This window comes from Syngnathus scovelli, chromosome 4 (genome assembly GCF_024217435.2).
Source record: "Syngnathus scovelli strain Florida chromosome 4, RoL_Ssco_1.2, whole genome shotgun sequence".
NCBI classification, from domain to species: domain Eukaryota; kingdom Metazoa; phylum Chordata; class Actinopteri; order Syngnathiformes; family Syngnathidae; genus Syngnathus; species Syngnathus scovelli.
The window spans coordinates 22,671,418-22,685,125 of NC_090850.1; the positions used below are offsets into that span (position 1 = coordinate 22,671,418).

Sequence of the window (13,708 nt, forward strand, 5' to 3'; positions counted from 1 at the left end):
CACAAGCCCGTCCGTGAGTGAAACTGGATGTCCTTTTGCTTAGATAACGGGAGAAGCCTCGTACACAGTGCAAGTATCTCAATGATCTTCCGAGAAGTATCCTGAAATGTGTGTCAAGCCAAATTGAGTCAAATTCTGCATTTGAACAAATTATAGTGAGCGGGTGTTTATTGTTATTTGCTGAGACGCATCCTTGTCAACCACCACCACAGAGTGTGAGGGCGTTGTCACACGTAAAATAGCTGTACACCCGCTGTGGTTTATGCAGACACACACACACACACACACGCACACAACACCTCGTATTGTGCATATGCAACACTGTAGTCGTGGCTGTGCTTTATAACTGACCAGGGACGGGAACAGATGGTGTTTGACATGTGCAAAGTTAATCTTTCTCAAGCATTATTCTCCATATAGGGCTTGAATCAAATCAGAGTAGATTCCTCAAAATCTGATGTGATCTGCGATAAACAGAAGGACCAATGCGAACCGTGTCAGGGGGATAAGCCTGTTTTGATGTTTTTAAACTGTTTGTGTGTGTTTCAATCATGCAATCTGTAAGGACACGCTTTCAATTTGTGCTGCAACAGTCAAGGCAACAATGGGAAAATGTTCTTTTCTATTTTAGGTGACTCAGGTCAAATCATCTGTGCTCGAATTATTATGAAAATAGTGTGTAATGTATTACTGTAGGGATTTAATACCGCGGTACTTTCTGATTCAATCTAAAGAACATTTTACTGGATCAAATCAAGCCTTTAAGACAAATGTATATCAAAACACATTAAAAAAAAAACACAACAGTTGTATGTATCGTACAGTACCGTGTCCAGAAGAACACACGGTGAATGATGCAGTCACAATTCGGGCTCCGTCACTGCGGTGACCCTGTGAGAATAAACAGCACAGAGAACGTATGAATGGATGACGATCAGTATTATACCGCCACCTAGTGGACACACAGCAAAACAGTCAATATTGTTGAACAAATGTTAAGAGGTAGGTAGACGTCAATGTTGCTCTGTTTGTAGCCACAACAAGCAGTGAGTCGACTTTCTAATCACTGGTTTTGTAGTGGCCTACTGATACCACAAGATGGCAGCAAAGCCTTCTTTCTTTAGCAGACATGACAAAATAAAAATCAAATTATTTTAATATGGCTTGGGCACAAAAACAGTGAATAGGTGAGTTTTCCAGCCAATAACTGAGGACTGTTCCCCCAAAATTGGGAATAGCTGAAATTAGGAATGCCTTATTGAAAATATGCCGTTCACTATATGTACTTCCTTAATTACTATGGTCTTATTTAGCCTTAGACACTATCTTGTGGCATCTCAAGATCTCACAGCAAATGCACAAATGATTAAAATAGGAGAGTTTTTCCTAAATTAGCCAAGGATTTGTTCAATAAGGAAACACCGCAAATAAAGTAATTTTGTGAATAGACAAAAGAAAACCGGGTTGGTTTTGATCATTAAAAAAAACAAAGACGTTTGTTGATTTGTCATTTTCATATTACAGCTAACGTGAGTGCTACGTGTTGTGTTGTGGCTCTTTAAACAACTCTCGTCCGCTGCCTGTGTGCAACTATCCAAGTGGAGCTCGCTCGCTCGCTCGCTCGCTCGCTCACTCGCCTTTCCCTGCTGTCATTCCGCTCTTCGAGTCATGGCTACCCATTCAACCGAAGAGCCGTTCCCCTTCCACGGGCTGCTTCCCAAAAAAGAGACAGGCGCCGCGTCCTATCTTTGCCGCTTTCCCGAGTACGATGGCCGAGGAGTTCTCATCGCGATCATGGACACCGGGGTTGATCCAGGGGCACCCGGCATGCAGGTACAAATGAGCCGGTCGCTCGAATGCTAGTTAGCTCCAAGCTAACTAGGGGCAACTGATGCGAAAGGCCACATAATCTGTACAGTCACTTGCTAGTTAGCTAGCTGACCTGTTAGGATCAACAAATTACAGCCCTACTGCGACAATGCAACCGATAGAATGATGACAACTTAATTTAAATAAAGTAGTGCATCTGTTACCTCTCTTCAGTTCTTTTTCTTAATTTTCCAAAAGAGTCGTGTTGACCAGAACCGTTAATGTAGTTAGCTTTCTTTTAGCATACAGCAGTTGACTCAGTTATTATATACCGTGTGACTATTTACGTTATTACATGGTACTTGATCGTTATTACTATTATTATTACAATACGCGATGTATAAAATAAGTGGGTGTTTAAAAGTTGTGATATTGATTTTAGAAGTACAGTGCAGAACTCACCATGACCATTATTTTTATTGTGACGTAAACGTACTGTAAATTGTACGAGCAAAATAACGTGAGACGAGAAATTTTCTATTTCCATACATTTGTTCAGCAACATTTCATCATATTTTGTCCCTTTTGATAATAAACGATATCAGCTCTGCTCTGTTGTGTTTTACCAAAGCAAACATTAAATCTCATCGTGAAGCACAATCAATACAATTTTCTTTTCTGCAGATTCCACAATATAGTAGCTACATTTATTTTCCTGCATAATCAATGTACTGGTATTGTTAATACTATACTGGCAGAAATTCAATCAGATCGTGTAATATGTAAGTACTGTGCATCAGAACAGGAATATGCACTATGCAGTCTTGTTTACACATGAATTGCATCTAATTTTTCATGTATCGCCGCACAATTATTATTGTACAGTAATACTACTTCACTGTAGCGCTATAGATATCCTCCTACATGTGACGAATATGCCGACATTGCAAATAATCGACTGACTTGTGTGATCTTCATCCTCAGGTGACAACAGATGGGAAGCCAAAGATTGTTGATATCATTGACACAACAGGCAGTGGTGACGTGAACACGGCCACGGTGGTGGAGCCGAAAGAAGGGACGATCCCCGGGCTCTCTGGTAGAACGCTGAAGGTTTGTCCTTTAAAAATAGTGACTGAATTGCAGATGTTGCTTGAAGGATTCATAATGTGTATAATACTTGCACACTCACCTCTGGTTTGGACTCAGCCCTGTACCTTTGGAATGATCCTAAAAATACATCCGTTCCTTTGTATGTCATCCAGATCCCTCCTGCTTGGGTCAACCCATCAGGGAAGTATCACATTGGAGTTAAAAATGGCTATGAGTTCTTCCCTAAGGCCCTTAAAGAAAGAATACAGGTAAGAAGTCAGTGTTTCCAACCAGGCCGACAATAGCCTTGTTGCATAATACCACTCGTCTCCCTTGCAGAAAGAGAGAAAGGAGAAGATGTGGGACCCTGCACACCGAGCAGCACTCGCTGACGCCTGTCGCAGGACGGAGGAGTTTGATCTCTCCCACCCGACTCCGTCACAAGTAACAAGAACCATGCACGGCAGGCGGGAATGATCTATTCACGCTGCGGCGCACTCATCCTGCCTTCTGTCTCCAGTTAGAGAAGTTACAGAAGGAAGAGCTGCAGAGTCAATCAGAGCTGCTCGTCTCTCTAGAAAAGAAATACAGCGATCCGGGCCCCGTGTACGACTGTATTCTTTGGCACGATGGCGCCTCGTGGAGGCGAGTTCCAGCATTGACAATATTAATTGTTTCCAATATCCCTCGAAACGTCCTCAAATTGCATTTTTTTTAATTTAGGGCTGTCGTGGACACGTCCGAGTGTGGAGAATTGTCCAAGTGCACCGTTCTGCGCTCCTACAGAGAGTCCCAACAGTACGCGACATTAGGCGATGCCGAGATGCTTAACTACTCTGTGAATATTTATGATGAGGGAAACACGCTCTGCATCGTCACCAGTGGAGGTGAAGTATCGACAAGCCCATTTTTCTTGATGCAAAGACACGAGAGCCCCGCACTGACGTGCCACGTTTGGATTTGAAGGGGCTCACGGGACACACGTCGGGAGCATCGCAGCGGGTTACTTCCCAGAAGAACCCGAGCGCAACGGGGTTGCCCCCGGTGCCCAAATCTTGGCGCTGAAGATAGGAGACACTCGGCTCAGCACCATGGAAACCGGCACGGGACTTATCCGAGCTGTATGTTGATTGCATTTAGATGTTATCATTTAACTTTCGCTCATGAATTAATCATTTTGTTTCATTTATGATCTCCAAAGATGATTGAAGTGATTAACTACAAGTGTGACTTGGTCAACTACAGCTACGGGGAAGCCACCCACTGGCCCAATTCAGGGTAAATGTTTTGAAGTTGCAAGAAAAAAAAAAAAAAAAGCCTGTTTGAAGCGACTTGTCATTATTCTCATCACTTTTCATTCATATATATTTTTTAGGAGAATTTGTGAGGTTATCACCGAGGCTGTCCAGAAGCACAACGTGATTTTCGTTTCAAGTGCAGGGAACAACGGGCCCTGCCTCTCCACGGTGGGCTGCCCTGGAGGGACCACTAGCAGTGTCATCGGTAAAGCGGCAGTGTCTTAAAGTTGTCTTCACGTGCGCAGATATGGAAATACATTTTTGAGCACATCCTCTGGTTAGGTGTCGGAGCCTACGTGACCCCTGACATGATGGTGGCCGAGTATTCCCTGAGGGAGAAGCTGCCTCCCAACCAGTACACCTGGTCCTCCAGGGGCCCCAGTACAGATGGTGCGCTCGGGGTCAGCATAAGCGCCCCCGGCGGCGCCATCGCGTCCGTACCCAACTGGACCCTTCGCGGGACCCAGCTGATGAACGGCACATCCATGTCATCCCCCAACGCCTGCGGAGGGATCGCGCTCGTCCTCTCCGGTGGGTCGGGGCGAACGTTACTCGGGTGCCGTTTGGTCTCGCCGGAGCCTTTGGGTGATAGTTTGTGACTTTGCGTGAGGCAGGATTAAAGCAGCAAGGGGTGCAGCCCTCTGTTCCTGGAGTCAGGAGAGCGCTGGAGAACACAGCTCTCAAGGTTGAAGACATTGAGGTGTTTGCACAGGGCCATGGAATCATTCAGGTAAGGCATCACAAGCCACCCCTAAACATCTTATTTTCAGTTTTTGCTTATTGAGTCTTCTCTGGCTAGGTGGACAAAGCGTTAGACTACCTCACACAAAATGCCTCGTTACCCACCAGCCATTTGGGTTTCTCGATAACCGTGGGAACCCAGCGAGGCATCTACCTCAGGGATCCGGCGCAGCTTCTGTCCCCCTCAGACCACGGAGTGGGAATCGAACCCATATTTCCTGAAAACACAGGTAGCGGAATTGTTTTCTACGCTTTGTAAGGCATTGCAGATGCTAAGCGTGCTCTTTTGGACTTTGTCGCAGAAAACACCGAGCGAATATCCTTACAGCTCCACTTGGCCCTCACGTGCGCCGCCCCGTGGGTTCAGTGCCCGTCTCATCTGGAGCTGATGAACCAGTGTCGCCACGTCAACGTCCGCGTGGATCCCGTGGGCCTGAGGGAGGGTGTGCACTACGCCGAGGTCAGCAAAATCAAGCTGGGCTTCTACAAAATGATAGTTTGTGTTTTACTGACGGTGCCAACCTCTTTTTCAGGTGTGCGGGTATGACACGGCAGCTCCTGGCTGCGGCCCGCTTTTCAGAGTCCCCATCACGGTTATTATTCCAACCAAGTAAGGCGAAGACACAATCGAGAAAGCTTATGTTTTTTTGCCCGTCTCACTCTCTCCCTCTTTTTTCCCCTTGATAGGGTGACAGAGAGTGAGAATCACGAGTTGTGTTTCAAAGCCGTCCACTTCAGACCAGGACAGATCAAACGCCATTTCATCACCGTGCCTCAGGGAGCCTCCTGGGCAGGTTGGTGCGGCCTCTTTAAAAAAAGATGAAGCTCAAATACAAATACAGTAGTTTCTTCATCACTGTGTCTTTATCCTCCGCAGAGATCACACTGACTTCTCATTCCGGAGATGTGTCGTCAAAGTTCGTCCTGCACGCGGTGCACCTGGTCAAACAGAAAGCCTACCGAGCCAACGAATTCTACAAGTTCTCGTCACTTTTGGAGAAAGGCTCACTCACCGAAGCCTTTTCTGTGCTGGTTTGTGAATTGCGTTTGCTCCATTCACCTGAGTATCTGAAGCCACTTTAGATGTTTTGCGGTTGCTAATGACTTTTTCTTTTGGTCCTCCGCCCGTTTCAGTCTGGTAAGATTGTCGAACTTTGCATCGCACGCTGGTGGGCGAGTTTGGGAGATGTGACGGTGGACTACACCATCTCCTTCCACGGTCTCAGCATTTCTCCTTCACCGCTGCACATTGTAAGCGGAGCACATAAACGTGACATTTTGAAAACCGCTGGTGACTCCTCTAACTTTTGTCTTTGGGTAGCATGCGTCAGAGGGAGTTACAAGTTTTGATGTGTCATCGCCGTTGAAGTATGAAGAAGTGTCTCCCACGATCACCCTCAAGTCTTGGGTTCAGCCTCTCAGGTATGCGCACACTCATTGTTGCTCTGTTGCACCGATTTATATATCTCCTGTTCTCCTCTAGGCCCATTAGTTCAAAGATCAAGCCTTTGGGGGCGAGGGACGTTCTACCCAACAACAGACAACTCTACGAGATTATTCTCGCTTACAGTTTTCATCAGGTAGCTGCAATGCGACAGTCTTAATTTTATTTTATTTTTTTAAATCTCGTTTTGTACATAACGTTCTCTGTGCAGCCAAAGAGCGGTGAGGTCACACCCAGCTGCCCGTTGCTGTGCGAGCTGCTGTACGAATCCGAGTTTGATAGCCAGCTGTGGATGCTGTATGATCAGAACAAGAGACTGCTGGGTTCAGGGGATGCCTACCCGCATCAGGTGACTTTTTTTTACATGCCTTGAAATTTGTCTTTTTTGCCAGTGCGCTGGTTCCATCAAACACTTTTTCTCCTCCTCCAGTATTCCCTCAAGCTGGAAAAGGGCGACTACACCGTCCGCCTGCAGGTCCGCCACGAGTTGTCCAGCGAGCTAGAGCGCCTAAAAGACCTTCCCTTCGTCGTCTCCCATCGGCTGTCCGCCACCCTCAGCCCGGACGTCTACGAGACGCACCGAGCGGCCCTCCTGGCTAAAAAGAAAGCAAACTCTGTCACCCTGTCACCGGGGGCCACGCAGCATTTCTATGTCGCGGCTTTGCCCGATGACAAGTGAGTTCAAACGGAGGAGAACAAAGTTACCAAAAGAAATCAAAACAGTTGCCATTTTACACGTGTGCTGAACTATAACGATGTGATTTCTGTTTTTATTCTCCCTTTTTGTCCTTCCTTCAGGATTCCAAAGGGAACAAGTCCAGGATGCTATCTTTCAGGGTCCCTCGTTGTGGCAAAGAGTGAATATGGCAAGAAAGCAGTGAGTGACTTCAGTTCCTTCTTACAGCATCTGTTCTCCGAACTGGTGCTCAATCCTGCTCCTCAGAATGTTCTCTCCAAATGGCGTCAATTTTATTTTTTTAGAGAAATTTAAGTTATTGGCCAGTCCCAATCCCCATGTGCACATGAGACTCATTTAGAGTGTTGAAATTGTATCTTGTGTGTAGTTCGGGACATATGAGGATTCCGTCCAACGCCAGTGAACAATTCTGAGGATGAGGGTTGAATTATAGTCCGCCAAAGCATTTGAGCTTTTGTGTTTTATCTTTTTTCTTTGACGTTTGTCACCAGAGCTGTCGATTAATCGCTGGTTGATGTGGCGCTTGTGTTTATTGCATGTTTTTTTCCTCTCATTTGCTGTCACGTGTGTAAGTGTCGCCCATGCGCCTCCTCAACCCATCTGGTTTGGCTCGTTTCTTCTGTAATTAGATGACGCACCATTCGTCGTATTTTCACCAACCACCCTCCAACCTTAATTGAGCCATTTCATTTTGAATAAAGAAAATACGATGACAAGACTTCTTAACAAAATTGTCATGAAACATACAAATAGACAGCAGTAGTGAGTCGGTTTACTCACACCTTCACCTACTCAATCCGTTTTATTTGGTGTGAAAGAACTTGGCTGGCCCCGATGGAGTGCCTACACACTCCCAAATATTCTTGAATGTCCTCCAAAAATGATTTCAAACCGTTCTAGATGCAATCGTTCTTCCATTTTTGATTCCCTAAATGTTTTGGGCTACGCTTTCCTCAGTGGCAACAATGCAAAAGCCATTGATCACTCAGCCTTTGCATTGTTAATGAAGCTCTTTTTTTTTTTTTGTCTTCATCTATGAGGTGCGTGCCAGTCTTTTTTTTTTTTTTCCCGTCATGAAAATTGACTTGAAACTTTGTGTGTGTCAAACAGGTAAGGTGGCTGGGTTTTAAATCCGCAAGGGCAAAACAATACAGAACAAAAACAAAAACAAATCCTTTGTGGTGTTCTTGTGTTCCTTACTGTGTGTTATTCTGACCACCAGGGGCAGTCCTCTGCAAAACGACAAAGAAAGTTTAAAAAGGTACTGGATGAGATAGAAACTTTGAGCGCCCACTGCTCTCAGTCTCATACTTTGTGGAAGTGACTTGGACTTCACTTTTAAGATTGCATTTCTTTTATGACAAGTATGCCAAAGTGTCTTTTTTTAGAATGATTACAAATAAACAGAATCCACTAGGAAGTGAAATTACTGACAGTAAATCCTCCATTTTTTCGCCCCTCTTTCTTGTCAGCGTAACATTTTTTTTTTTTAATGAGACCTTTCTCAGAATAACAAAAAAAGGGTTATAGGCTACATTAAAAAAAGACCCATGTTTATTTTGACCCAAGATGGCTGTGCTAGCTGAGGGCGGATTGCAAGATCCACATTGTCCGTCATCGTTGTGCAGGGTGCAAATAACAATTGGAATCTGCTTTTCAGGTTTCTATTTTCTCCTCTTTGAAATCATGAAGACCCCCCCGCCCCTTCCCTTTTTAATAATATCTAACTCAAGGTTGAAGGCAGTAATGCGCATGTTGTTGGTGAGCATGTCTTCAGCCAACCGACGTGAACGATTCAAATATTGCCACGTGGGGTTTCGGTGCCGCCGATGGTGTGGGAGTGCAAATTCGCACACGCCGACTCGTTATTTGATGATACAACTTCTTCTTGTCTGTGCAGGACCTGGTTTCAGTCATCTACCACCTCATCCCCACACCCAACAAAGCCAAGAATGGCGGGAAGGAGAAAGACAAGGATGCGGACAAAGAGAAAGACATCAAGGAGGAGTTCGCCGAAGCCATGAGAGACTTGAAGATTCAATGGATGACTAAGTGAGCATTTAAAAATAAATTTTGTTTTATCATACATTTCATCACCCTCTTTGCGTTCCTCAGGTTGGACTCCAGCTCGCTTTACGATGAGCTGAAGGAAAAGTACTCGGATTACCTTCCTCTGCATGTGCAAAGACTACATCAGTTGGACTCTGAAAAGGTCATTCCAAGTTCAAAGTCCCTCGTGTAAGGACACTCAAAGGTGTTTAACGTATCACTTCTTCTTAGGAGCGTGCAAAACGTCTGGGTGAGGTGGTCTCAGCCGCTGACGTGGTCATCTCCCATATTGACCAGACGGCATTGGCTGTTTACTTCACCATGAAGACGGACCCTCGACCTGACGCCGCCACCATCAAGACGTATGTTGAGACACACTCGGAAAAAAACAGCAGATGTTAAAACGCTCCTCTCCTTTTCAGTGACATGGAGAAGCAGCGGTCGTCTCTGCTGGACGCCTTGTGCAGGAAAGGCTGCGCTCTGGCCGACCAGCTCATGACCGTCCCGCCTCCGGAGAGCGCCGCCGCCGTCGTCGCTACGATCCAAACTGACGCCGGGGAAGTTTGCGAACAGGAGGCCAGCACTTCCTGTGACTCGACGCAGAGCATGGCCAACACTCTGACAGAAACCTTCTGGGAGGTGCAGAAGTGGGCGGAGCTTACTGACTCCAAGGTGGGTTCAGCTACATACTTGGTTTCCAACACCAAGTGAAATGATTCATTTTTGTTTTTTCCCTTCGTTTCAGGTGCTGATGTTTTCCTACAAACATGCCCTGGCGAGCAAGATGTACGGTCGAGCCTTAAAATATGCCTCCAAGATGGTGGAGGAGAAGGCCAGCAAGGAGAACATGAAGAACTGCATCCAAGTAGGAGCCACATACAGCTTCTATTTCAAACATGCAGTCAAAGAAATGAACCTTTTTTTAAGATAAATATACCATCAGAAAAAGATTCATACTGAAAACACAGCACTGTCAGGGAAAAGAGCAGCAAGTAAATAACTTTTTGTTTTTGTTCCAGCTGATGCGTCACCTCAAATGGATGCACTGTGCCACCTTCACTGAAAACTGGCTCCCCGTCATGTACCCTACAGACTACAATCCCTTCTAAAAAATCACAGCAAGAGCATAAGCAGCGTGGCCAAGCCATCAGTACGACGCCCCTCAGGATCACGTGGGCAGATTTCCTTTTTACTTCTTCGTCTTGGACAGTGAAGGACACTGACGCTCACAGTCATTTCAAAAGGACACATTGAGAACATCTGTCTTTGGATTCAAGTGCCACCAGCAGCACGACAACAACAAATTAGATGAATGGAGCTTTGTTTCTTCCTTCAAATCTCTTCAGATCAACAATTTGAAGTAGATACAGCACTTTGATCATTTTCGGGTTCTCCTTAGGTCACAGTCACATTTTTTTGCTCAGTTTTAAATGTCTACTTTCCTTCAATGTTCAAGGGACACCAGGAAATCGTCCCACATCTTTGTGCCATGCTTACCTGGATGTTAAGTTCACGATTGGACTTTTAGGATCTGACTTCTCTTAAATGAACAGACCTCAGAACTGAAGCAGTATTACGGTGCCTTGCATCCACGTACCTTTACTGACGCGAGGGGGGAAAGATGTGCTCGGATCGGATCTGCGTGATTTCTCTCTTTTTGCATCGGTCCTCACTCAAGGCACTCCGATGTCAAATGGGCCACAGCCTCATCATTTTGCGTCACAGCGGCTCAAGATAACCGCCGCACGCGGGCGCCCAACGGACCTCAGCCCAGCCGCGGCTTCACCCGGTGCACGTTCACTCGTTAGTAGATATGTTTTGTGTGCGGCATTTAAAACGTGCACACTAATGAAAATGATGTACATACATGCATAGCAAAACATAGTACCATGCAATAAGTGTATACCGTAATACTAATATTCCAATCAATGTATTTTGCATATATGCATGTCTTGTAGGATTTCAGGAAACAACGATTTTATTTAGAAGCTAATTATAAATTCAAAGCATCCATGCGCGCGTGGAAGTGAATGAGTTGAATATACGGCCAACTTTTTTTCTTTTCCATGAGCTGAATTGAAGGATAAAAGTGTGAGTAGGTTACGTCAATGGTGTCAGGTTTTTTTTTTTGCATGTTTTTGATACCTTGCTTTGATTTGACAAATCGCAGTTGGCCATTTTGCATCTGATGCAGTTGTTTGACCTTTGGATGTATTTTCTCCTCAATTTTCCATCCCGGGGGAAGGCTTACATATGTGTAGGGAACGTAGACATTTCTTTTATTTATGCTTTCCAGCCACGGATTTGCATCACTATTGTCAACAAGCAAAGGTTAGTCTGAAAATGTCAAACTAGGAAGGATGTTTTTTTTTCTTACTGGCCAGTAATATTGTTTTATAGATCAGCAATAGACTGCTGCTGTCTTTTTTTTTTTATATTAATCATAATATTTAAAACAATGAAAATTATCAAATGGGTTGTGGAACTGGACTTGGATTCGTTTCAAAGAACATATCGCTCCAACTGTAATTACAAAATGACTTTTTGGGGGGGAGGGCACTTAGTTTAATACATTTTTGTTTTTAGCTGTCTTATTTTTAGGTTGGTTGCATCTGAGGAGTTTGCACCTATTGAAAGTTGTCATGGAAACGTGCATTTTTTTTGTTTTTGCATTGTTATTCCTTTTACCCCATCGGTGTGTTTTCGTGCGTTTGGGGTTAGATAAAAAGTTCAGGTTTGCCATTGATAGTTTCTGAGAAAAGGCCTTAACTTCCACCACTACTGAATGCCGTCCACTTCTGTCACCAAACAGAATCCTCACGTGTTTCCTTTTCTGCTGGTGTCAGCATATTAAAAAACAACACAAAAAACTTATCCTGTTGTTTTATGACTGAGAATTTTGAAGTCAAATACTTCTACCAACAAGTTCTGTATGCTACCAAAAGTTTATTGGGCCCTCTTCAAGAAGTTCCCATGATTTCTAGTGATGGTGATCTTAGTGACATGAACTTGTACTATTAGTTCCTTTATCTAGTTAACTATCCATGTCTCCGCATCTTGATCATCACTCCATCTTCAGGCTTCCTTAAATGAGAGGTCGGCCTCCAGTCTGGCCCAGATTGCGCTCGTGCCTGCCTGACACAAATGCTGACACACAAGCTCAACCGAGTAATCGAGATGGTAGTTCCTGGATGTCCTCTCCGTCCTCACCTTCTCTGCACGTGGCCATTAAGATGATTAACGATTCATCTTCTTCCAGCAACCTGGTGTGAAAAGCCCTTTTAAATTTGTCCAGAAACGTATGGTCAGACTCTATTCTGAGCTTGTTGGCCAAGATCAAGGTAGTCCCTGGCTTGCAGAAATGCGTCAAGGTGGCCAGAAGCTCATCCAGGTAGTCGTGATGGTAGATCACATCAGCTGCCAGGATGTAGTCGTAGCGATAGACCGACGTGGGATAATTGCGCTCCAGGTCGTGACCCCAAGACAGAGGGGCCACCTGAGGGGTGTGTCTGCATCGTCCCCTGGTGTTCTTGCTCAGGTTGAATCTCAGGTTGCCAAGAATGTCCGGAAGGTCGGTGGCGGTCACCCAAGCCCCTGTAGAGCACATTGAACCGAGATGGAAAACTTCAATGCCCACAATTGTTCATCTGGGTCTCACCCACCAAGGAGCGAGGCCACAATGGACACCAAGCCGGTCCCTGCACCGATCTCCAGCACGGCTTTGTCCGTGAGATTCAGCTGGTCCCGATGAGAGTCCAAATACTGACAGAGAGTCAAAGCCTGGGATACGAGCAAGACCCATGACATTGACGCGACAGTCTGACATTGAGCAGAGAGACTCACCGCAGGCCATATCATTCCTCCGTAGGAGTCAAGACCTTCCTGGATGATGATCTTCTGCCCAACGTAATGATACATCTCTTTATTTGTGTCGAAGAACACGCACGGGATCCACCCTTGTCTGTGCTGCTCGTTGACAACTTCTGACTCCTCTTCACGATGAAAAGGAGAATATTACACGTGGCACAACTCCACATCGTGCTCGTGACACGCTTACCCGTCGCCTCTGTTGGCACTTCTTCCTCCATCGTCACCTCACTCTGCCTGGCTTCTTCACTGCATGATGACGAAGTAGTCATGTGAAATACACTACAGTGAAAATAGAAAAAAAAAAAGAAAAATTGAAATAGAGGCAACAAATTTTGATAACCTTTTTAACTTGAGCTATTATAAATTTATACATTTTTAAAATTATAAATTTATAAATAAATTATTTTCTAACTTCACAACAAACAAATAAAAGTTAATAAAAGTCTGCTGTCCCTTGTATTGTATTCAATATTGCTGCCATAAATATCAATATTTTATATTTTAAAATCGATTCAACTGATATGTTTTAGCTAACAATATTTTTTTTAACTTTGTATATTTCTGTATCTTGAAATTCTATACACAAGGACAGCCTTTTATACAACAAAATCAAATGGAACAAAACTAAGACACATTTTGAGCATTTAATAAAAAATCTTAATCACACTCTCCCTGAAAATCCTGTAAACTCATTTCATTTCCAAATCT

At 44.6% G+C, this 13,708-nt stretch overlaps 2 protein-coding genes across 3 annotated transcripts; one reads left to right on the forward strand and one right to left on the reverse strand.

Moving 5' to 3' along the window:
* Positions 1-1,592: 1,592 nt before the first annotated feature.
* On the forward strand, positions 1,593-12,004 carry tpp2 (tripeptidyl peptidase 2). 2 transcript variants are annotated; one of them, XM_049718132.2, is made up of 29 exons: positions 1,593-1,833; positions 2,794-2,922; positions 3,075-3,170; positions 3,241-3,345; positions 3,422-3,546; positions 3,625-3,788; positions 3,868-4,022; positions 4,103-4,179; positions 4,277-4,404; positions 4,482-4,730; positions 4,814-4,929; positions 4,999-5,170; positions 5,243-5,400; positions 5,474-5,550; positions 5,628-5,734; positions 5,818-5,972; positions 6,075-6,191; positions 6,262-6,362; positions 6,424-6,520; positions 6,596-6,733; positions 6,815-7,059; positions 7,183-7,261; positions 8,304-8,342; positions 8,982-9,133; positions 9,197-9,293; positions 9,362-9,492; positions 9,553-9,802; positions 9,876-9,995; positions 10,150-12,004. In XM_049718132.2, the coding sequence occupies exons 1-29, from the start codon at positions 1,669-1,671 to the stop codon at positions 10,237-10,239; spliced, it is 3,834 nt and encodes a 1,277-aa protein (XP_049574089.1). In that variant the 5' UTR covers positions 1,593-1,668; the 3' UTR covers positions 10,240-12,004. The 2 variants fall into 2 exon arrangements, with proteins under 2 accessions (XP_049574089.1, XP_049574090.1); XM_049718133.2 differs by lacking the exon at positions 8,304-8,342.
* On the reverse strand, positions 11,998-13,275 carry LOC125967241 (protein-lysine methyltransferase METTL21C). Its single transcript, XM_049718134.1, has 4 exons — positions 13,188-13,275; positions 12,974-13,122; positions 12,793-12,910; positions 11,998-12,724 (listed from the first exon to the last, which is right to left on the reverse strand). The coding sequence occupies exons 1-4, from the start codon at positions 13,267-13,269 to the stop codon at positions 12,291-12,293; spliced, it is 783 nt and encodes a 260-aa protein (XP_049574091.1). The 5' UTR covers positions 13,270-13,275; the 3' UTR covers positions 11,998-12,290.
* Between the last annotated feature and the right edge of the window lie 433 nt (positions 13,276-13,708).